The sequence below is a fragment of the Vulpes lagopus genome, chromosome 11 (assembly GCF_018345385.1).
Source record: "Vulpes lagopus strain Blue_001 chromosome 11, ASM1834538v1, whole genome shotgun sequence".
In the NCBI taxonomy this organism is placed as follows: domain Eukaryota; kingdom Metazoa; phylum Chordata; class Mammalia; order Carnivora; family Canidae; genus Vulpes; species Vulpes lagopus.
This window is the reverse complement of record NC_054834.1, coordinates 60,125,218-60,148,230: the sequence shown is the minus strand read 5'-3', so window position 1 is coordinate 60,148,230 and position 23,013 is coordinate 60,125,218. Positions and strand designations below refer to the sequence as shown.

The window sequence follows — 23,013 nt, the reverse complement described above, 5'->3', positions numbered from 1 at the left end:
GCAGAACCATACTTAAGCTCTCACCTAAACAATGTATGTTAGGCAAATGCTGATTTTAATATTAGAGTCAATAGAACGCACTGACAGCAAAAGACAACAAAGGTAAAACAAAACAAAACAAACACCACACATCACAAGAAGGTCCCAGGACATAAAACTTATCAGTTGAGAACGATATAGGAAAACAGCAAAAACTCTCTGAGGAAATCACTTAAATTCTGTCAAGTGACTGATGTTTCACTATGACAACTCTGACAACAAGCAAAAAAATTTAAATAACCTTAAATTATACTCCATTTGTTCTGTTTAACAGAAGGGTAAATTTTATATTTTAAAAACATTTTGAAAAAATGTTCATACAAAACAAGTTTTGGCACATAAAAGGATAAGACTCAATTATCCACAAAATTAACAGATGAGAAATATACCATTTGTTTTTGATGCCTAATGAACGAGGAATCACTCAAAGTAAAATTCCCAAGGTTAGACTATACTATGGCCATCTTTTAGAAGATGAACTATGATAAAGTGTGGTAACATTTTGGGGGCTTCAAACATGGAATTCCCTGTCCTAAGACAATTTTTGGTTAACAGTCAAAAGGATATCTGATAATTTCTGAAAGCTAGTCAGGCAAATTTTCCACTTAAATGGCTGGATACACTAAAAAAAAAAAAAAAAAAAATCCTGATTTCACTTTTCACTTTGTTTTCTTTACATTGTGACTGCTAAGTAGACAGGTTGATCTGGTTTCTAGCTCCAACTTGCTAAATGACTTTGTCCAAGTGACTCAATCTCTCTAGCCCTCCTTAGTTTCTTCATCAGTAAAGTGAAGGAGTTATACAAAATATGGCATGTTAACAGAATGAATTTACTAATAAAGTAAACCACAGAGTTACTACCTTAAGTCTTATCATCTATTTCTTTACTATACCTATACATCTATCTATACACATACTGTTTTGAAACTATCACAAACTATATGCTACTTTACTATACATTTAAGGCCTAAAGTAAAAGAAATTATAATCATTTCAGAATCTTTTCCAATATTGAATATGTGTTATTCTCAAGATACAACAAATTTCTCATGTACTCAGTTAAATTAATTTAAAATACCATATAATGAATTATCCTTAACTTGAAAATATATGACTTTTTCTACCTGATACACATAAAAAGATATGATATGTAAAAGAATATTCATGGCAATTTCATTTATAATAGCCACATACTAGAAATAACCCAAATATCCACCAACAAGAGCATGAATGAATTGTCATAGTCATTCCAAAGGAATAACATAAAATGATGAAAAGGAATGAATATTACCCGCAACTACATAAATGATCTACAAAGCAGAAGGATCTACAAAGGAAGAAAGAATACATATGATTCCAGACAATGGCGCTACCAGCTGACCAACCCATGTCCCATGCTGCCTGATACCCCACTGGGCACCCCATAGCCATATCAGGATCATGGTGAGGCAGGCAAGCAAATCCTGAAGGAAAGCATGAAGGCAGTCACAGTCGCCAATCTTTCATCAGTATCCAACATGAGCTCTTGGTTTAGCCATAGGGTCCAGACCTCAGCTCTACCACCCCCAGCCATCTTTTTGTCTCTGCAATCAAAGATGACACCTGCAAAAATGGCTAAACAAGGCAATGGAGACCTTGCAGCTGACTAGAGTGCTAACACTGGTGCTAGAAGAGGACCCGTCCTCTTCATGCCTCAATGGAGAACAAAGACTTCTTCCAGCTGCTGGAAGATGACACATGCCTGAGGTGCTGGAGTTTGGAAAAAGCTGGACCCCAGCAGGAATGTGTGCTGTGATGTGACCCAGGTCAGGAGAACACCAAGCACAAAAATGACATCACCCTCATCACCTTCAACACACACAAGTAAAATCCTTGGAACTTCTTTGGCAGCCTAACATCAAAGCCACATTCTATAGGCTGTAATCCACTGAGCTGTGACTCTCAAGGACTTGGTCCAAAGTATTCAGGGAGCTGCTCCAGTTGGACCTCCATGTTGCTGCAAAGCCTGGGCCATATGTTCCTGGGAATTTCCTCACCCTGCTAAGCAGTGGCAGCGTCAGCACCAAGGTGGCCTCCATCTCTACTGATAGGGGTTCTGAGCTTCTGCCCCTAGACTTGTTCCAAGAAACACAATGCAAGCACTGTATCAGGTTTCGGGTCCTGCAAGCAGTGCACACTAGATAACTCACCTGTTTTCCCATGTTCTCTAACTGCATTATGACAGTTCCTATTAGTGTAATACCTCCACCCCTAGCCTATACCCTTTCCTGAAGAATGCTGTCCCTTCCTAACCATCTTTCAAGCCTCCCACTTACCCTGTCCCCTGGCAACTTGATCCCACCCTAATTAATGTTATATCTAAATGTTTTAGAACTCCTCCTGTCCCTAAGCTCCCCAGTAGAATAAAGAGAGTCCTCTCTGACTTTACATTGATATCTTTAATTCTTTATACCCTCTCCAAAATAACAAAAACATTACCAATAAAAATATTAAATTGTTTACAAAAATTCCATAAAAATTAAGAGAAAAAGTGAACATGTTGCTGAGAAATACACATAAAAAAAGAAATACACATAAAAATGATAAAAATTATATAGAGAATTATATAAATAATTACCATAAAAGTCAGGACATTGATTACTTCTGAACAAAAAGGAGATTGTGTCAAGGGTTTCTGGGATGCCAGAATTATCTATGGTTACATGGATGTTTGCTTTATATTTACTTCTTTTACTATGTATTTTTCTTTTTTTTCTTGAAGATTTTATTTCTTTATTTGAGAGAGAGTGAGAGAGCAAGGAGAGGGGGCAGGGGGGGAAGGTCAGAAGGATAAGCAGACTCCCTGCTGAATGAGGAGCCTGATGATGAGAAGCTTGATCCTGGAACTCGAGAATCTGGGCTGAGCTGAAGGCAGGTGCTTAACTGACTGAGCCACCCAGGCACCCCCACATTTATGTTTCTATATTATGTTGTTTTATAATAAGTTTAAAATAGTATACTTTTTGAAATAATACATTCTTATAAGAAGGAAAAGAATTCCTCTTTTTTGCTAACAATTTACTTATTTACATTTCTAATTTTTAGAAGAAATAAGAAATAAGTGCTTTAATATTTAATAATAAAGAAATGAATGCTTAATACTCCACAATCCTAATTAAGAGTCAATTTCGCTCAAATATTTCCCAATAGCTACAAAAAAAGTATCAGCCCATTAAAGAGTACAAGAATAGTTATCCTATTAAATCTTTGCTTAACTCCGTGTTGTTTCTGTTACTTTTTCTTCTTTTCAATGAAATGTACGCTTACTTTCAGAAAGAATTTACATTATATCTAGGTAATAATTTTATATAGGATGCACTCCAAAAAATATATTTTAGCTCATTAGTAAGAAGAAAAACACTCTTAACTGTCACACATTTTCTAGCAATTTTGGAAGCATCTGTGTATGCATACAATGTGAGGTTTTATGGTAGGATGGACAGAGACATGATACTTAAGGTCCAGCCCAATTTTGCTCTCTGTAAATATTTTCACTATTTGTACAAGAAAACATGATAGTTGGATTATAGGATGGATATACAATGCAAATTACACTTAAAGTCCACTGTATAAAGTGTAATGTAAGGTGATTCATTCAAAAACAGATCCAATAATGCCTAATTTAAATTATACTGGAGCTGTTTTAAATGTTTCCTTTGGAAAAACAAAAGTACAGGAAATTAAATTACAAAAAAAGATCAACAGTAAGAAGAATAAAAATAATAAACTGGCTTCAGTTATAAACATTATACACATACAATGTAGAAAATCCCAACACCTATAAGCATCTTTCAACATATATTTGTTATAACTTATAGATGCCACTATACATGAAGCAGACAATGAAACTTAGAAGCAAGACCATCAGCAACTTCCTCATACTACAGATATCAACACTATCACAATGCTATCACTCATTATGATAATAAAGTTGCTTCTGTTGTATACTATTGTTTTCCTATGAATGCACCCTCTTTAGTGGATCCAGCTAACCAGTTATTTGCCCATCTATTAAGTGCCAACTTTAAAAAATTACACTGTGTCCAGCAGGGAGCAGCATTACAACATTCATAAGACTTAACATGAACATGAAACCGACAGAAAAAAAAAAGGAGGAAAAAAAAAAACCCACTTACCATAGGTCTGTTCTACAATACATTCAATTTTTAAGGCAGTTGCAAGGCTTCCAGAAAATATCATCTAAAGCATGTCTGAGAGTATATATGGGTAATCCACGAGTTCAGGATTCCTAAAGCAGGAAATCAAAGTTATATTAGGTAAAGGATTCCCTCAGCCGTGTTAAGTTGAAATACTATATAATATTATTAAATATCTCTTAGTTGTTAGGTATATATTTCTCTCAGTGGGTCGATGGGATTATAAATTCAGATATATAGTAACACTTTGGAAAAAACAATTTTTAAAAACCCAGAATTATATTAAAGTCCTTTTATCTACCAGAAAATTTAAACAGAAGAAAGTAAGTGGGTGACATAATGTATCACCAAACTAAAGAGAACAGTGGTCAAGTACTTAAAGGAGATAAGCCAACCATATGCAGTTCTAATACATCAAACTCCAAACAATTTGTAAGTAACAGGATATAACATCATTTCTGTATGTCAGCATGAATATCTGAGGTTAATTTTAACAATGAAAAGGCAGCAGAGAAGTAGTGTGTAATGTGGATGTTAAAACTGATTCATCAAATATATACTAATTATAAGTAAATATACATGATATTGCAGAAATACTCCATGATGAGTTAAAAGGTGACAAGTGAAAAACACACTGAAAAAAAAAAAAGAAAAACACACTATGTTTGATACTGTCTTGGATGTCAAAACCTGCTCCTATTCAACTAAAATAGCTCCAGGTCCATTCTCTGACTGGAAAAAAAGGTTTTTTTTACAAACATAAAATGAACTTTCTGTTATAAAAAAAAATAAGTCATGGGGATATAATATATACTATAGGGAACATAGTCAAAAACATTATAGTAACTTTAGTGACAGACTTATTTCATAATGTACAAAAATATCAAATCACTATGATGTACACCTGAAACTAACAGGACACTGTATGTCAATTTTACTTCAAAAATAAGTAAAGTTTTATCTCCACTTTTTTTTTTAAATTTTTATTTATTTATGATAGTCACAGAGAGAGAGAGAGAGAGAGAGAGAGAGAGAGGCAGAGACATAGGCAGAGGGAGAAGCAGGCTCCATGCACCAGGAGCCCGACGTGGGATTCGATCCCAGGTCTCCAGGATCGCGCCCTGGGCCAAAGGCAGGCGCTAAACCACTGTGCCACCCAGGGATCCCCTATCTCCACTTTTATTTGAGATGTCAAATCTACACTGAAAAATAAATATTTGCCATTAAAACATAAATATTCATCCTGAACTGATTACATATAGTTTACATCATACATATTATTATATATTGATATATTATTAATATATAAATGATATTTATTTGAAATTTAATGAATAATATGTAAAATGGTTCCTACTGTTTTCTTCTGGTAAAATATGAAAAGCTTGACAAATATGCTCTCAAGACTACAGTGATTCTCCAATAAGTATTATTAATTTTAATGAAGTCAAAGAAACTGATGTATCCGTCTTCTACCCTTTAACATTAAGGTATTCATGGAATTATTTCTTATATTTTGCCCTCCTTAAAGACTTTCTCTTATTCTATTTCTTGCCTTTGCTTGTGTACATTTCACTTTTTTGTGATACTTTTATTTCTATCAGTCTATCCTCTGTCTTCTAATATATTTGAGACCACCTCTATTCTAATAAAGAAATGATTTAAGAGTCTATTACCTCAGTTTGAATAAATAATGAGTAACAAACTTTTTATTTTTTTATTTTTAAAATTTCTTTCTTTATTTATTTATTTTTACTTATTTTTTATTTTTATTTTTATTTTATTTTTATTTTTATTATTTTTTATTTTTTTAAATTTCTTTTTATTGGAGTTCAATTTGCCAACATATAGCATAACACCCAGTGCTCATCCCATCAAGTGCCCCCCTCAGTGCCCGTCACCCCAACCCCCCGCCCCTTTCCACCACCCCTTGAGTAACAAACTTTTTAAAGTCAAAAGAACTTTTAGTAGTTTTTATTCATGTGTGCGCATGTGCACATTTTCATTAAAAAGCAAAGATACATGAAATAAACTCTTATTTCTAATATATACTGTCAAGTCTGAAAAGAAAAGTGATTTCCCTATTCAGGACTCTCTAATATGAATACTAACATTAATGGTATTAATTATTTAAAAATAATCACACAATATTATATATAATGTTTATTTTTAAAAATTATGAACAGATTATAATACATTTATAATATAATTACCTAAAAAGAGACTGTAGTGAATTGAGTAGTGTTCTTCCCTCCCTCCTAAATTCCTGTCCATCAAGAATCTCAGAATGTGACCTTATTGGGATGTGGAGTTTTTGCAGATATAGTTAAGGTACAGGCCAATATGAGATCATACTAGATTAAGGTAGGCCCTAAATCCAATGAGAATTAGGATTAGAATAAGGAGACCAAAAAGGACATAAAGAGATACAGAAAAAAAGACAATGTGAAAATGGAGGCAAAGGTTGGAGTTATGCTGCCACAAGCCAAGAAGCCAACAGGAGCCATAAAAAGCTAGAAGCAAGGGAGGATTCTTCCCTTGAGCCTTTGGAACAAACAAGGCTCTGCTGACACCTTGATTTTGAACTTCTGGTTTCCAAGAGTGATCAAGTAAATTTCTGTTGTTTTAGGCTACGAAGTTTGTAGTATTTTGTTATGGAAATTCTAGAAAATCAATCACAGATTTTGGTCAGGAACAGAATGTTGTAGAAACATGAATGTTAAAGGACTTCCGGTAAAGCCTCAAGAAGGAAATGAGGGACTTGTTATTAGACACCAGAGGGAAGGCAATCCTCATTTTAAAGTGGCAGAAAACTTGGCTGAATTGTGCTCTACCACTGGGTGAAAAGCAAGACTTGTAAACAATGAATTTATATATTTAGCTGAGGAGGATCCAAGCAAAGTGTTAAAGATATATACTGGTTTCTCCTTGCTGCTTATAGTAAAATGCAAGAGAAAGAGATAAATTGAGGAAGGAACTTTAAAAAAAAAAATCAGCATCAGACAACTTGGATAATACTTCATCTATCTAGATTGCAAAAGGAGGCTAACATCACAAATCATTAGGAAAATGCTAGTCAAAACCACAGTCATATACAACTTCAAACTCAGCAGGATGACTATTATCCAAAAAAACAGAAAAAACAAAAGTTGCTGAGCACTAGAACCCCTGTGCACTGTTAATGAGAATGCAAAAATGGATCAGCCACTGCAGAAAACAGTTTTTGGCAGTTCCTCACAAAGTTAAACATAGATTTACCATATGATCTAGCAATTCCACTCCTAGGTATATACCTAGGAACTGATAGCATGGACTCTAAGAGGTACTTGTGCACCAATGTTCATTGCACGACTACTCGTGATAGGTAAAAGGAAACAACTCAAATGTCTATCAAAAAAATGTATGGATCAGGGCCACCTGGGTGGTTCAGTCAGTTGAGCATCTGACTCTTGCTTCAGCTTAGATCACGATCTCATGGGTGGTGAAACTGAGCTCCACAGCAGGCTCTGCTCAGTGTGGAGTCAACTTAAGATTCTTTCTCTCTTCCTCTCTCTTGCCTTCTACCCCTCTCCCTTTTCTCTGAGATAAATAAATACATCTTTAAGGAAAAAAATGTATGGATAAACAAAATGTGCTATATACATACAATGAAATATTACCCAACCATAAAAAGAAATGAAGTTTTGGTACATGTTACAAGATGGATGAACTCTGAAAAACACTATGCTAAGTGAAAAACATTATGCAAATGATAACAAAGAACAAATATATGATTCCACTTCTATGAAGTACCTAGACAGGCAAACTCAGAGACAGGAAGTGGAATAAAAATACTAGAGGCAAAAAAAAAAAAATACTAGAGGCTGGGCAATGGAGGAATGGGAATTATTGCTCAATGGGCAAACAGTTGTTTGGGATGATGAAAAAGATCTGAAAACAGACAGTGGCAACGTTTATAGAACATTGCAAATACACCTAATGGCACTGAATTGTATATTTAGCAATAATTAAAAGGGTAAATTTTATCACAAAAAGCTTTTCCTTAAGAAAAAAAAAGGGCTCAAGACCTTGAGCCAACTAAGAGGGCTGACATACCTACTTCAATTAGAGAATCATGACTGAACTACTGATGAGCTCTAAAATGAATATATTCCAATGCTCAGCAAGGTAAAATGATCATCACATGATAGCAATTCATTAATTTCATGTGAATTCATTTAAGAAATGTTAATAGAAAAAGGAAACATGATTTGCTTTATTTTTAAAATGAATTTACCTGAGACTACCAGACTATAAACTTATTTTTGAATCTTTCATTATGAAGAATGATAAAATTATACAGGCATACTTCAGATATATTGCAGGTTCCAAACCACCACAATAAAGCAAGTATCACAATAAGGTGACTCAAATTAATATTTTGGTTTCCAAGGGCATATAAAAGTCACACTTACACTATACTGTAGCCTATTAAGTATGCAATAACATTATGTCTAAAAAAATATACCTTAAAATAGTTTATTGCTAAAAAAATTGCTAACCATCATATGAGCTTTCAGTCAGTCATAATTTTTTAGCTGGTGAAGGGTGCTGCCTCAGCGCTGATGGCTGCTGACTGATCAGGGTGCTGCTTGCTGAAGGCTGGGGTAGCTGTGGCGATTTCTTTAAATAAGACAACAATGAAGTCGGCCACATAGTCTGACTATTCCCTTCATGAATGATTTCTCTGTAGGATGCAATATCGTTGGATAGCATTTTACCCACAGCAGAACTTCTTTCAAAAATTGAGTCCAGGGCAGCCCGGGTGGCTCAGCGGTTTAGCGCTGCCTTCAGCCGAGGGTGTGATCCTGGAGACCACGGAACGAGTCCCACGTTGGGCTCCCTGCATGGAGCCTGCTTCTCTCTCTGCCCGTGTCTCTGCCTCTCTCTCTCTCTCTCTCTGATGAATAAATAAATAAAATCTTAAAAAAAAAATTGAGTCCATCCTTTCAAACTCCACCACTGCTTTATTAGCTAAGTTTATGTAACTTCCTAAATCCTATGATCATTTTAACAGTCTTCACAGCATCACAGCACCAGGAATAGATGCCACCTTAAGAAACCACTTTCTTGGGAAGCCTGGGTGGCTCAGCGGTTTAAGCACCTGCCTTCGGCCTAGGGTGATCTTGGAGTCCCGGCATCGAATCCCATGTTGGGCTCCCTGCATGGAGCCTGCTTCTCCCTCTGCTTGTGTCTCTGCCTCTCTCTCCCTCTCTCTTACTCTGTGTGTCTATCATGAATAAATAAAATCTTAAAAAAAAAAAAAAAAAGAAACCACTTTCTTCACTCATTCATAAGAAGCAATTCCTCAACCATTCATGTTTTATACACTAACAATTTGGTCGTCTTCAAGCTCCACCTCTAATTATAGTTCTTCTGCTTTTTTTTTTTTTTTTACAACCTTTATTTATTTTTTTTTTAATTTTTTTTATTTATGATAGTCACAGAGAGAGAGAGAGAGGCAGAGACACAGGCGGAGGGAGAAACAGGCTCCATGCACCGGGAGCCCGATGTGGGATTCGATCCCGGGTCTCCAGGATCGCGCCCTGGGCCAAAGGCAGGCGCCAAACCGCTGCGCCACCCAGGGATCCCTCTTCTGCTTTTTAAACCACATCTGTAGTTACTTCCTCTACTGAAGGTTTGAAACCTCAAAGTCAACTATGAGGGTTGGCATCAATTTCTTCTAAACTCTTATTAATGTTGACATTTTGACCTTGTCCTATGAATCATGAATGTTCTTAATGACATCTAGAATTGTGATCCTTCCTTCAGAAGACTTTCAATTTACTTTGACCAGATCCATCAGAAGAAGCACTACTGCAGTTACAGCCTTATGAAATGTATTTCTTGGGGCACCTGAGTGGCTGTTAGGTGTTTGCCTTTGGCTCAGGCCATGATCGATCCCAGGGTTCTGGGATTGAGCCCTGCATCAGACTCCTTGCTCGATGGTGAGCCTGCTTCTCCCTCTCCCTCTGCCTCTCACTCCCCTTGCTTGTGCTGTCAAATAAATAAAATCTTAAAAAAATATTTCTTAAATAATAAGATTTGAAAGTTGAAATTACTCGATTCATGGGCTGCAGAATGGATGCTATGTTAGTAGGCATGAAAACATTAATCTCGTTGCACATCTTCATAGGAGCCTTTGGGTGACCAGATACACTGTCAATGAGCAGTAACACTTTGAAAAGAATCTTTTTTAGTTTTGTGTGTGTGTGTGTGTGTGTGTGTGTGTGTGTGTGTGTGAAATCTCAATTGCGAACTTAAAATATTCAATAAACTATGTTGTAAATAGATGTGCTGTCATCCAGAGCTTGTTGTTCCCTTTATAGAGAACAGGTGAAATAGATTCAGCATATTTCTTAAGGGCCCTAGGATTTTCAGAATGAGAAATAAGCATTGGCTTCATGTCACCAGCTACATTAGCCCCTAACAAGAGAATCAGCCTATCTTTAGAGGCTCTGAAACGAGGCATCAACTTTTTCTCTCTTCCTATGAAAGTCCTAGATGGTATCTTCTTTCAATAAAAGGCTACTTTGCCTACGTCAACCTTGAAAATCTGTATTTTAGTATAGCCACATTTGTTAATGATCTTAGGTAGATCTTCTGTAAAACTTGCTGCTTCACCATGTACTTTTAAGTTATAAAAACAGCTTCTTTCTTCAAACCTTATGAACCAATCTACGCTAGCTTCAAACTTTTCGTCTGAAGCTTCCTCATCTCCCTCAACCTTCATGGAACTGAAGAGAGTTAGGGGCTTTCTCTGGCTTAAACTTTGGCTTAAAAATGTTAAGGCTACTTTAATCTTCTATTCAAACCACTAAAATTTTCTCCATGTTAGCAATGAGGTTTCACTTTCTTGTCATTCATGTGTTCTTTGGAGTAGCATTTTTAATTTCCAAGAATTTTCCTTTGCATTCACAACTTGGCTGTTTGGCACAAGAGGTCTTTCAGCATATCTTGGCTTTCAACATGCCTTCCTCACAAAGCTTAATCCTACCTGGCTTTTGATTTAAAGTGAGAGGTGGGACTCTTCCTTTCACTTGAACACTAAGAGCCCACTGATGGATTATTAATTGGCCTAATTTCATGTTGTTATGTCTCAGAGAATATTAGGTAGGCACAAGAGAGATCTCCCAGAGGGATGGAAAATGGGAGCAGGCAAAACAACACGCAACATTTATTGGTTAAATTCACTGTCCTACATGGGCACAGTCTCTGGTGTTCCAAAACAATTACAATAGTGACGTCAAAGATCACTGATCATAGATCACCATAACAAACAATAATGAAAATGGTTGAAATATTCTGAAAATTACCAAAATGTGACACAGAGACAAGAAGTGAGCAAATGCTGTTGGAAATGGCGCCAGTAGACTTTCTCAATGCAGGGCTGCCACAAACCTTCAATTTATAATAAATGCATTATCTGTGAAGTACAATAAAGCAATGTGAAATAAAACAAGGTATGACTATTATACAAAATGGCTTTTGACATTTTTTTTTAACTTTCCACTTGGGGTATGAAAAAATAAAAACATGACATTAAAACTCTAAAGATATATGTATATATATTTTTTTGAGAGTGAGCAAGCTTGCAAATGGGGTGGTAGCAGAGGGAGGGAGAGAGAGAATCTTAAGCAAGCTTCATGCCCAGTGTGGAGCCTGACTTGAGCCTTGATCCTATGACCCCAAGATCATGACCTGAGCTAAAATCAAGAGTCTGACACTTAACCGACTGAGCTACCCAAGTGTCCCAAGATCTTTTTTTTCTTTAATCAATCCATTTATTACCTTACGGTTCTGTAGATTGCCAGCAAAGACAGTCTTGATTGGGTTCCCTGCTCAGAGTATCCCAAAGTCAAAAATCAGGCTGATATCTTCTCTGGAGTCAGTGGGAAGGAATCTACTAACCCATCTCCTCTAGGTTTATGGCAGAATCCTGTTCTTTGCACTAAGAAATGGTCTAAGATAGTTCCCTCTTCCTATTTGCTGTCAGCTGAGGGCATTTTCATTGTCCTTAAGGTTTCCTACATCCCTTTTCCCATGGTCCCTCCATCTTAGACCCAGCATGTCACATCGTTTAAATTCTGATTTTAACTTCTTCTTGTTAGCTAGAGAACACTCTCTCTCTTTTTTTTTTTTGAAAGGTCTCATGATTAGCTCAGGCTCACATGGTCAGTCTCCCTATCTTTATTGATTTTTTTAGTCTCCCTATCTTTAGGTCAACTGTGCCCATAACAACATAATTGGGGAAGTGATATCTAATGATGTCCACATGTTCCAGAGCTTAGGGTAGTCCACTGTTGGGAGGCCATCTTCAATAAAATTCTAAAGATTTTTAAAAGCAAATAGTTTTATTATTGTTTCAGTGCTGGACAATCCTGATGAAAAAGTTCTTTAACCTCAATTTAAATTAAAATTTCCATGCTCCCGAGAAACAAAGAGTCTAATTTCCCTTTCACAGATTAACATAGGTTTTAGGAAACTCAGAATCATTCATCTAGGGGTTGAGTATGTTGCACTTACTATCCCAGTTGTTTCATACAACATTTTCTCACCATCCTGGGCACTGAATATATATCCTTTTTTTTTAATTTTTTTTTAAAATTTATTTATGATAGTCACACATAGAGAGAGAGAGAGAGGCAGAGACACAGGCAGAGGGAGAAGCAGGCTCCATGCACCCAGGAGCCCGACGTGGGATTCGATCCCGGGTCTCTAGGATCACGCCCTGGGCCAAAGGCAGGTCCTAAACCGCTGCGCCACCCAGGGATCCCCTATATACCCTTTTCTAGCAATGGAAATAGGCTTCATTTTTTTGTTTTTTTTACTAATATCCATAAATTGGCTAAATGGGCTATCTTTAGGAGATATTGAGTTTGGGTCCAGGTGCAACCAGTAAATAAGAGCACGGATTTTTGTCATCAGACAGTTTAACTCATTGTGAATCCTAGTTCTATCACTTAATAGTTATGTGACTATGATGACTAATTTTATATGCCAACTTAACTGGGCCAGGGGATACTAAGAAATTTGGCAAAACATTATTCCAGGTGTTCCTGTGAGGGCGTTTCTGGAGTAGATTAACATTTGTATCTTCAGACTGAGTAGAGCAGATCACCCTCCCTAATGTGAGTATGAATTATTCAATTCATTGAAGGCCTGAATAGAATAAAAGGCTGATCCTCAGACCAATACAAGAGAGTGAAAACCATCAACATACTAGCTAGACATTTTGAAGAATTTCTGTAAGATAATATATGAAATCATAATGATAGGTAGGTTAGGGTGGAAATGTTAGAGTTGAGTAGCTGTGAAAGAGGTGGTAAGGCCTGCAAAATGTAAAATATTTACTATCTGGCCTCTGAAAAAGTATGCCAACCCCTGGCTAAGCACACACAGGAGTATGTTTCAGGGAAGATAGAGGAATTTTTTTCATGTGACTCCAAAGGGGTTGCAGGCTGAATCAACAGCTATGGAGGATAACCTACTAAACAAAGGTAAAAACAGGGGGCACCAAAAAAAAAACAAAAACAAAAAAACAAAACCCAAACCAAACCAAACCAAACCAAAAGAGGGGGCACCCGGATGGCTCAGTGGTTGAGTGTCTGCCTTTGGCTCAGGTCCTGGGATTGAGTCCCACACCGGGCTCCCTGAAGGGAGCCTGCTTCTTCCTCTGCCTATGTCTCTACCTCTCTCTGTGCGTCTCTCATGAATTAAAAAAAAAAAAAGGTAAAAAGTACCTGAGAGGAACTTGGGATCCAAATATGGTGGCTGGAACCTAGGGTAGGATCCTCCGTATCTGGCTATTAGAGAAGGGCCTGGGCTATCTGCTTATCCACTCTGAGCAAAACACACCAATAAGTAAGTCCTGCCCACATATTAAAAAAAAAAAAAAAAATCCATCAGTATTCTTTCCATATAGGGTAAAGATTTGCTAGAGAAACAAAGGAAGAGAAAAGCTACTCCAGTAATCCATATTATTTAACTGGCCATATATCAATATGAACGGACAACCAAGGATGACCAAAATTTAAGGAAACCACAGGCATGAAAAAGAGAATAAGCAACTCTAAAGCAAACATAGGTAATCTGAGGAGGAAAGAAAAAAGAAAAAGAATTCTATTTAAGATCTTTGGAGAAACTGTGTAAGATATTGCACCTATAAAACAAGAAGGCTGTGAAAAAGTAGGATTAAAAGGACAAAGAGTAGAGTTTAAAGAAATTTAAAATAAAAGGCCTGTCTACCACTGCCTCTCCCCACATATAAAAAAATAACTTGAAGAGTTGGAAGAAAGGTTGAAGAAATACAGAATAACCCAGTGTAGGTAATACTCTCTCTAAAATAGTGCAGGAAAGGAGACTCCACACATACACACACACACGCATGGAAAAGCAACAGAAAGGACCCAGACAATACAGAGTAGGAAAAGAAAAATATATATACTCCTAGACACATCTCTGACCTAGAGTAGAGGCTGTCAAACTAGGGCCCATGAGCCAAATACTGCCAGCACCATTTTAGCAAATAAGTTTTTACTCTAACACAGAATGCTTATTTGTTTACAGGTTCTCTGAGACTGCTTTTGTACTAACTACAACAGCAGAATTAAATACTTGCAACAGGGATCATATGGTCTGTAAAGTCTAAAATATTTTACCATTTGTCCTTTTACAGAAAAAAAATTGTCATATCTAGATCTAGAGCTATGTTTTCCATAGAGTCACAGGAAGCCAAATGCAGTGTTTAAATTTAAATAATAAAATTAAAAATTCTGTCCCTCAATCGTGTCAGCTATATTTCAAGTGTCCAACAGCCATAGGGGTAGAATGGTTATCACACTGGACGATGTACATATAAAACACTTCCATCAACACAGGAAATTCTACTGGACAGGCCTTATTTGGAAATTACCATTAACAGATTACCAGATTTATATTTTAATTATTTCTTTCAAAAGTACTCTAGTGAAAAACAAAAAATAGGTAAAAGAAGTAGGAAGAAAGATTACATTCAGAAAAAAACAGAAATCAGTAATGTTGGAAATGGAAATAATGCATACACCTAATATGTCATTCCATGAAAATAGCTTTAAAATAGGTTTTTTGTTGTTGTTGGGAGTAAAAAGGTTTTTAAAAAAATGCTACAAAGTTATTCAGAGAAAAGAATTGAGAAAAAATCAAAAGATATAGCATTACAAATGAGTAAATATTATAGATATGGAATAGATTACACAAGAATTCAATGTAGAGAATGCAATTAATTAATGCTATCAAATTTGAAAAGAAAAAAGTGTTTCCTAAGAAAATATAATTTAAAGAAAGAAAGGTAGAATAATTATATGGAACAAAAGTCATGAAGAAAAGTTTTAAGAAGTTGTGTAATAGATGGCTCCAATTTAGTTCTGAATTAAAATATTTGCTACGACTTTTATTTTCATCTTATACTGCAAGAAATTTCATATCCAGTATATAAAGCATAAACATACTTCATATCCAGACTCTTAAGCTAGAAAACAGCAGTCCAAAGTGATATATTTCCCTCTCTTAACACTATTCATTGTACCAAGAATTATAGATTTCTTTACAGGGGAGCTCACTAGTCTGCATGATGCTCCATGCAAAATCTAATGTAAGAAGATTCAAATGTAATGGTTTTAAGTATTTGGCCTTTCCCTTGATTTCCATAATTATTCATACTGAAGATGAATTGATCAATCTCAACGGAACTGTCCAGGACAATTAGCACAATACACAGGCTTAGACTAGCACCACATATTTATGCTTATGAGAGTCCTCAAGTTGACACACGAAAGGAGCACCTGGCACCAGTCAGTAGTTGTTCAATTCCTTCCTTGGGCTACACACAAAAATAAAGAACAGTCCCAGTTTAGGAGATATACCAATACTGGGCCATTCTGGTTCTGGCATTTTTCTTTCATCACTAAAAATTTTTAGTGTTCTACTGTTTACCACTAAAAAAGTCTTGTTTAATTACCCTTACAGATATTTACTTAACAATCTCCTTGAACCAAAACATGTTTACCTCTCGACACATTTCCCAGATTATACTGAATACTCCAAGACATTAGTATACAATAGATTCTCAAATTTTTATTTTAAACTCCCCAATTTTCTGTTTTTATTTAAACATCCACTAAAATTAGGATGACCATAAGTACTCATGTGCCCCAGACAATCCCAGATTATACCTGCTTCATGGCATCCAAAATAATTCATTATTGCGGCATTCTTAAAATGTCCTAAAAAAGATTCACGGGTCAGTGAGGAAATCAAGACCAAAAATAGAAAATATTTTGAAATAAATGTTGATGAAAACATAAAATATTAAAAGTTGTAGGGCACAGGTAGAGCAGTATTTAGAGAAATGAGAATTACACTCTGGATTATAAAACAGTATATTAGAAAAGGAAGAAAATTAATGAATTAAGCTTTTATCAGAAAGGAGAAAACCCAAAATCTCAGCCAGTCAAAACAACTGAATGCAAAGGGAAAAAAAAATAAAGATCAGTAATTGACAAAACAAAAAGTAAACATAAAACAGAAACAACTTTAAAGCCAAAATTTGGATTTTTACAAAAAGAATAAAAATGAAAAATCCCTAGCAAATCTAACAATGAAAAAAAAAAAAAAAAAGAAAAACACAAATAATATCAGCAACTACAGTCATTTAAAAGGTAGTAAAGTATGGTGAAGTAAGCTCATAAAGACAAACTCTCCCATAGGTAACAATCATAAACTCAAGACAAAATACAAAACACAATTATGTGAAGTCTCTACAGATTGAACAGAAGCAAAGAGATTTTGCTGAGGAGTCAAAGTTGTAAAAAAAAAAGATGGCCAAAAGGTTTCTTATTTTTACTGATTTAGCTTGAGCACAGAACAGTACAGGTAGTTAAAACAAAGAAACAAAGTCATCCTTCTGAAGAAGCTGAAGAATCACAAACTAACCAAAGGAATGGAGAACCTAGAAAATAATCTATCTAATCAGTGGGACTTTACTTTTTGAAAAAGTGATAACTCCATATAGCAAGGAAAAAACAGTCTTTTCAATAAATAGTGGTAAGTCAATAGGCTATCTTATAGGAAAAAAAAAAAAAATCTTTATCCCTGCCTCACACCAAAGGAAAAACAAAATCAATTCCAGCAGAATGCAGATTCAAATATTAGGCCTATATCAATATAACGGACAACCAAGGGTGACCAAAAATTTAAGGGAAAACCCCAGCATGAAAAAGAAATAACAACCAAAGCAAAAAAAGGTAAAACTAGGAGGAAAGAAAAAAGAAAAAAAATTTTATTAAGTCTTTGGAGAAACTGGGGTAAAATATGCACCATAAAACAAGAAGGCTGTGAAAAAAATAGGGTTAAAAGGACAAAGAGTAGAGTTTAAAAATTTAAAATAAAAGGCCTGTCTACCACTGCCCCCCCCACATATAAAAAAATAACTTTAAGAGTTGGGAAAAAAGGTTGAAGAAATCAGAAAACCCATGTAGGTAATACTCTCTCTAAAATAGTGCAGGAAAGGAGACTCCACACATACACACACACACGCATGGGAAAAACAACAGAAAGGACCCAGACAAAACAGAGAGGAAAAGAAAAATATATATACTCCTAGACACATCTCTGACCTGAGTAGAGGCTGTCAAACTAGGGGCCCCTGACCAAATACTGCCAGCACCATTTTAGCAAATAAGTTTTTACTCTAACACAGAATGCTTATTTGTTTACAGGTTCTCTGAGACTGCTTTTGTACTAACTACAACAGCAGAATTAAATACTTGCAACAGGGATCATATGGTCTGTAAAGTCTAAAATATTTTACCATTTGTCCTTTTACAGAAAAAAAATTGTCATATCTAGATCTAGAGCTATGTTTTCCATAGAGTCACAGGAAGCCAAATGCAGTGTTTAAATTTAAATAATAAAATTAAAAATTCTGTCCCTCAATCGTGTCAGCTATATTTCAAGTGTCCAACAGCCATAGGGGTAGAATGGTTATCACACTGGACGATGTACATATAAAACACTTCCATCAACACAGGAAATTCTACTGGACAGGCCTTATTTGGAAATTACCATTAACAGATTACCAGATTTATATTTTAATTATTTCTTTCAAAAGTACTCTAGTGAAAAACAAAAAATAGGTAAAAGAAGTAGGAAGAAAGATTACATTCAGAAAAAAACAGAAATCAGTAATGTTGGAAATGGAAATAATGCATACACCTAATATGTCATTCCATGAAAATAGCTTTAAAATAGGTTTTTTGTTGTTGTTGGGAGTAAAAAGGTTTTTAAAAAAATGCTACAAAGTTATTCAGAGAAAAGAATTGAGAAAAAATCAAAAGATATAGCATTACAAATGAGTAAATATTATAGATATGGAATAGATTACACAAGAATTCAATGTAGAGAATGCAATTAATTAATGCTATCAAATTTGAAAAGAAAAAAGTGTTTCCTAAGAAAATATAATTTAAAGAAAGAAAGGTAGAATAATTATATGGAACAAAAGTCATGAAGAAAAGTTTTAAGAAGTTGTGTAATAGATGGCTCCAATTTAGTTCTGAATTAAAATATTTGCTACGACTTTTATTTTCATCTTATACTGCAAGAAATTTCATATCCAGTATATAAAGCATAAACATACTTCATATCCAGACTCTTAAGCTAGAAAACAGCAGTCCAAAGTGATATATTTCCCTCTCTTAACACTATTCATTGTACCAAGAATTATAGATTTCTTTACAGGGGAGCTCACTAGTCTGCATGATGCTCCATGCAAAATCTAATGTAAGAAGATTCAAATGTAATGGTTTTAAGTATTTGGCCTTTCCCTTGATTTCCATAATTATTCATACTGAAGATGAATTGATCAATCTCAACGGAACTGTCCAGGACAATTAGCACAATACACAGGCTTAGACTAGCACCACATATTTATGCTTATGAGAGTCCTCAAGTTGACACACGAAAGGAGCACCTGGCACCAGTCAGTAGTTGTTCAATTCCTTCCTTGGGCTACACACAAAAATAAAGAACAGTCCCAGTTTAGGAGATATACCAATACTGGGCCATTCTGGTTCTGGCATTTTTCTTTCATCACTAAAAATTTTTAGTGTTCTACTGTTTACCACTAAAAAAGTCTTGTTTAATTACCCTTACAGATATTTACTTAACAATCTCCTTGAACCAAAACATGTTTACCTCTCGACACATTTCCCAGATTATACTGAATACTCCAAGACATTAGTATACAATAGATTCTCAAATTTTTATTTTAAACTCCCCAATTTTCTGTTTTTATTTAAACATCCACTAAAATTAGGATGACCATAAGTACTCATGTGCCCCAGACAATCCCAGATTATACCTGCTTCATGGCATCCAAAATAATTCATTATTGCGGCATTCTTAAAATGTCCTAAAAAAGATTCACGGGTCAGTGAGGAAATCAAGACCAAAAATAGAAAATATTTTGAAATAAATGTTGATGAAAACATAAAATATTAAAAGTTGTAGGGCACAGGTAGAGCAGTATTTAGAGAAATTACACTCTGGATTATAAAACAGTATATTAGAAAAGGAAGAAAATTAATGAATTAAGCTTTTATCAGAAAGGAGAAAACCCAAAATCTCAGCCAGTCAAAACAACTGAATGCAAAGGGAAAAAAAAATAAAGATCAGTAATTGACAAAACAAAAAGTAAACATAAAACAGAAACAACTTTAAAGCCAAAATTTGGATTTTTACAAAAAGAATAAAAATGAAAAATCCCTAGCAAATCTAACAATGAAAAAAAAAGAAAAAAGAAAAACACAAATAATATCAGCAACTACAGTCATTTAAAAGGTAGTAAAGTATGGTGAAGTAAGCTCATAAAGACAAACTCTCCCATAGGTAACAATCATAAACTCAAGACAAAATACAAAACACAATTATGTGAAGTCTCTACAGATTGAACAGAAGCAAAGAGATTTTGCTGAGGAGTCAAAGTTGTAAAAAAAAAGATGGCCAAAAGGTTTCTTATTTTTACTGATTTAGCTTGAGCACAGAACAGTACAGGTAGTTAAAACAAAGAAACAAAGTCATCCTTCTGAAGAAGCTGAAGAATCACAAACTAACCAAAGGAATGGAGAACCTAGAAAATAATCTATCTAATCAGTGGGACTTTACTTTTTGAAAAAGTGATAACTCCATATAGCAAGGAAAAAACAGTCTTTTCAATAAATAGTGGTAAGTCAATAGGCTATCTTATAGGAAAAAAAAAATCTTTATCCCTGCCTCACACCAAAGGAAAAACAAAATCAATTCCAGCAGAATGCAGATTCAAATATTTAAAAGTAAACATCAGGGCTTTTGAAAAACAATGATATCTTTGGAATGTTGGAGTATGCAAACTCAGCTATAAAGCTCAATCAGTGGAGTACCTGACTCTGGATCTCAAGGTTGTAAGTTTGAGCCTTGTGATGGATGTAGAAATTACCTCACAAAATAAAAAAAATAAAAAGAATATGAAAAGGCTAGTCACAGACTAGAGAAGATATTTGTAACATATTTATTCTAAACTGGACCTTTATCCAAAATATAAAAAGAACTCCTAAAAATCTAGAAAATCCAACATTCCCACTTCTACAAAAATTAGTAAAGACACTAATTGACTCTTCATATAAGAGGTTTATCTAAATGGCCAATGAACATATGAACAGATACTCAACTTCATCAGTCCAAATCCAAATAACAATGTCATGCCACAACCCTTTCAGAAAGGCTAAAGCAAAAAGAAAATATTAAGTGTTGGTAAGGACAGGCAACTGAAATTCTCAAATATTCCTGGTAAGAGTATAAATTGGCACAATCACGTTAGAAAGACACTTGGACACAATTAGTAAACTAGCCAAATCCTTTTTCAACAGCAGAATGGATAATGAATTGTGATATATTCACAATACTATAAAGCAATAAATAATTCACATCTGTATACATTAATAGCAATCATTTCACAAACATAATGAGCAAAAGAAACCAAACACAAGAGTAAACCGTATATGGCTTCATGTACATGAAGTATAAAAATAGGTAAAGCAAATCAGGACTTTGGTTTCTCTTTATGAGTGTACCAAAAGGAAGAAAAATGAGATTACATAGGATACAACAACTCCCTCTGTACAAGCATGACCTTGACATTTATTCATTCAATCATGCTGCCATAACACCGTCAGACCCTACAGTAAGCCTTCACAATGTCTCTGTTAATATGGTTTGGTTTACCTGCTTAGTCACAATGGTAATACAGACCCTAGGTCTCAGAAAGCCATTGAAAGACAATTGGAGAGGTACTCATTTCATTCAGGAGAGGCTAGTTGTTTAGTATGATCAACATGTTTTTTGGTATACCTTACATAGGCTGCTGCAGTCTTTCTATTGTATTTGAAGACTTCCAAGAATACTAACTTGTTGGAACGCTTATGAAAATGCTCCCACTATGCGGCAATAGGGGTCATATACATGTTGCTTATGGAACCCTCAGACTGAAATTTTATACAGCAAATTTCATAATAAAGAAGTTTAAAAGTTACAATAGAATTGAGAGACAGGTACAGAAATTTCCCATATACTCCTGACCCCATATATGTACAGCCTCCACTATTATCAATGTCACTTACCAGAACAGCACATTTTTTACCAAGGATGAACCTACCTACCTACATTGACACATTACAATCACCCAAAGTCCACAGTTGACCTTCGGATTCACTTTTTGTGCTATATATTCTATTGGTTTGGACAAAAGTATAATGACATATCCATCATACAGAACATTTTCACTGTCCTAAAAATCCTCTGTGCTCTGTTGATTCATCTCTCCTCTCAACCATCACTAGCAGCCACTGATCTTTTTATTGTCTCCACAGTTTTGACTTTTCTAGAATTCCACAGTTGGAATCAGTATATGGTTTTTTTGAATTGATTTCTTTCACTTAGTAATTTGTATTTAAAGTTCCTCCATATCTTTTCATAGCTTGATACATCATTTGTTTTTAGCACTAAACAATATTCCATTGTCTGGATATACCACACATTATTTATTCATTCCTTACTGAAGGACATCTTGGTTACTTCCAAGTTTTAGAATTATAAATAAAGCTGCTATATACATACATGTGCAAGTCTTTATGTCGATGTTTTCAACTCCTTTGGGTAAATGTATAAGATCATGACTGCTGGAACATATGTTAAGAGCGTGTTTAGTTTTGTAAGAAATCTCCAAACTGTCTTCTCAAGTGGCTGTACCATTTTTGCATTTTCATCAGCAATGTATGACACTTCCTGTTGCTCCACATTCTCATCAGTATTTGGTGTTGTCAGTGTTTCAGGTTTCGGCCATACTAGTAGTTGTGTAGCAGTATCTCAATGTTGTTTAAATTTGCGTTCCTTTGATGACATATGATGTGAAGCATCCTTTCATTTGCTTTTTGCCATCTGTAGGTCTTCTTTGGTCAAGTGTCTGTTAAGGTCTCTGACTTATTTTTAATTCAGGTTGCTTACTGTTGAGTTTTAAAGAGTTCTTTGTATATTCTGGATAACAATATTTTATCAGATTTGCAAATATATTCTTCCAGTATATGACTTTTCTTCTCAATCTCTTGACATTGTCTCTCACAGAGCAAGAGCTTTTAATTTTAATGAAGTCAAGCTAATTAGTTACCTT

The 23,013-nt window shown here is 35.0% G+C and overlaps 1 protein-coding gene across 9 annotated transcripts in view; it reads right to left on the bottom strand.

Moving 5' to 3' along the window:
• Positions 1-23,013, bottom strand: part of IMMP1L (inner mitochondrial membrane peptidase subunit 1) — an 86,666-nt gene that overhangs the window by 57,252 nt on the left and 6,401 nt on the right. For 4 of the 9 annotated variants that reach the window (XM_041773470.1, XM_041773477.1, XM_041773469.1 and 1 more), the window contains exon 2: positions 4,215-4,327. The exons of 3 other annotated variants lie outside the window; for them this stretch is intronic. In XM_041773470.1, the coding sequence (XP_041629404.1) occupies positions 4,215-4,278 (64 nt within the window). In that variant the 5' untranslated portion in view covers positions 4,279-4,327. Of the gene's footprint in view, positions 1-4,214; positions 4,328-8,776; positions 8,963-8,999; positions 9,039-23,013 lie in introns of those variants that run through there. 2 more of the 9 variants (XM_041773472.1, XM_041773471.1) reach the window with 2 other exon arrangements.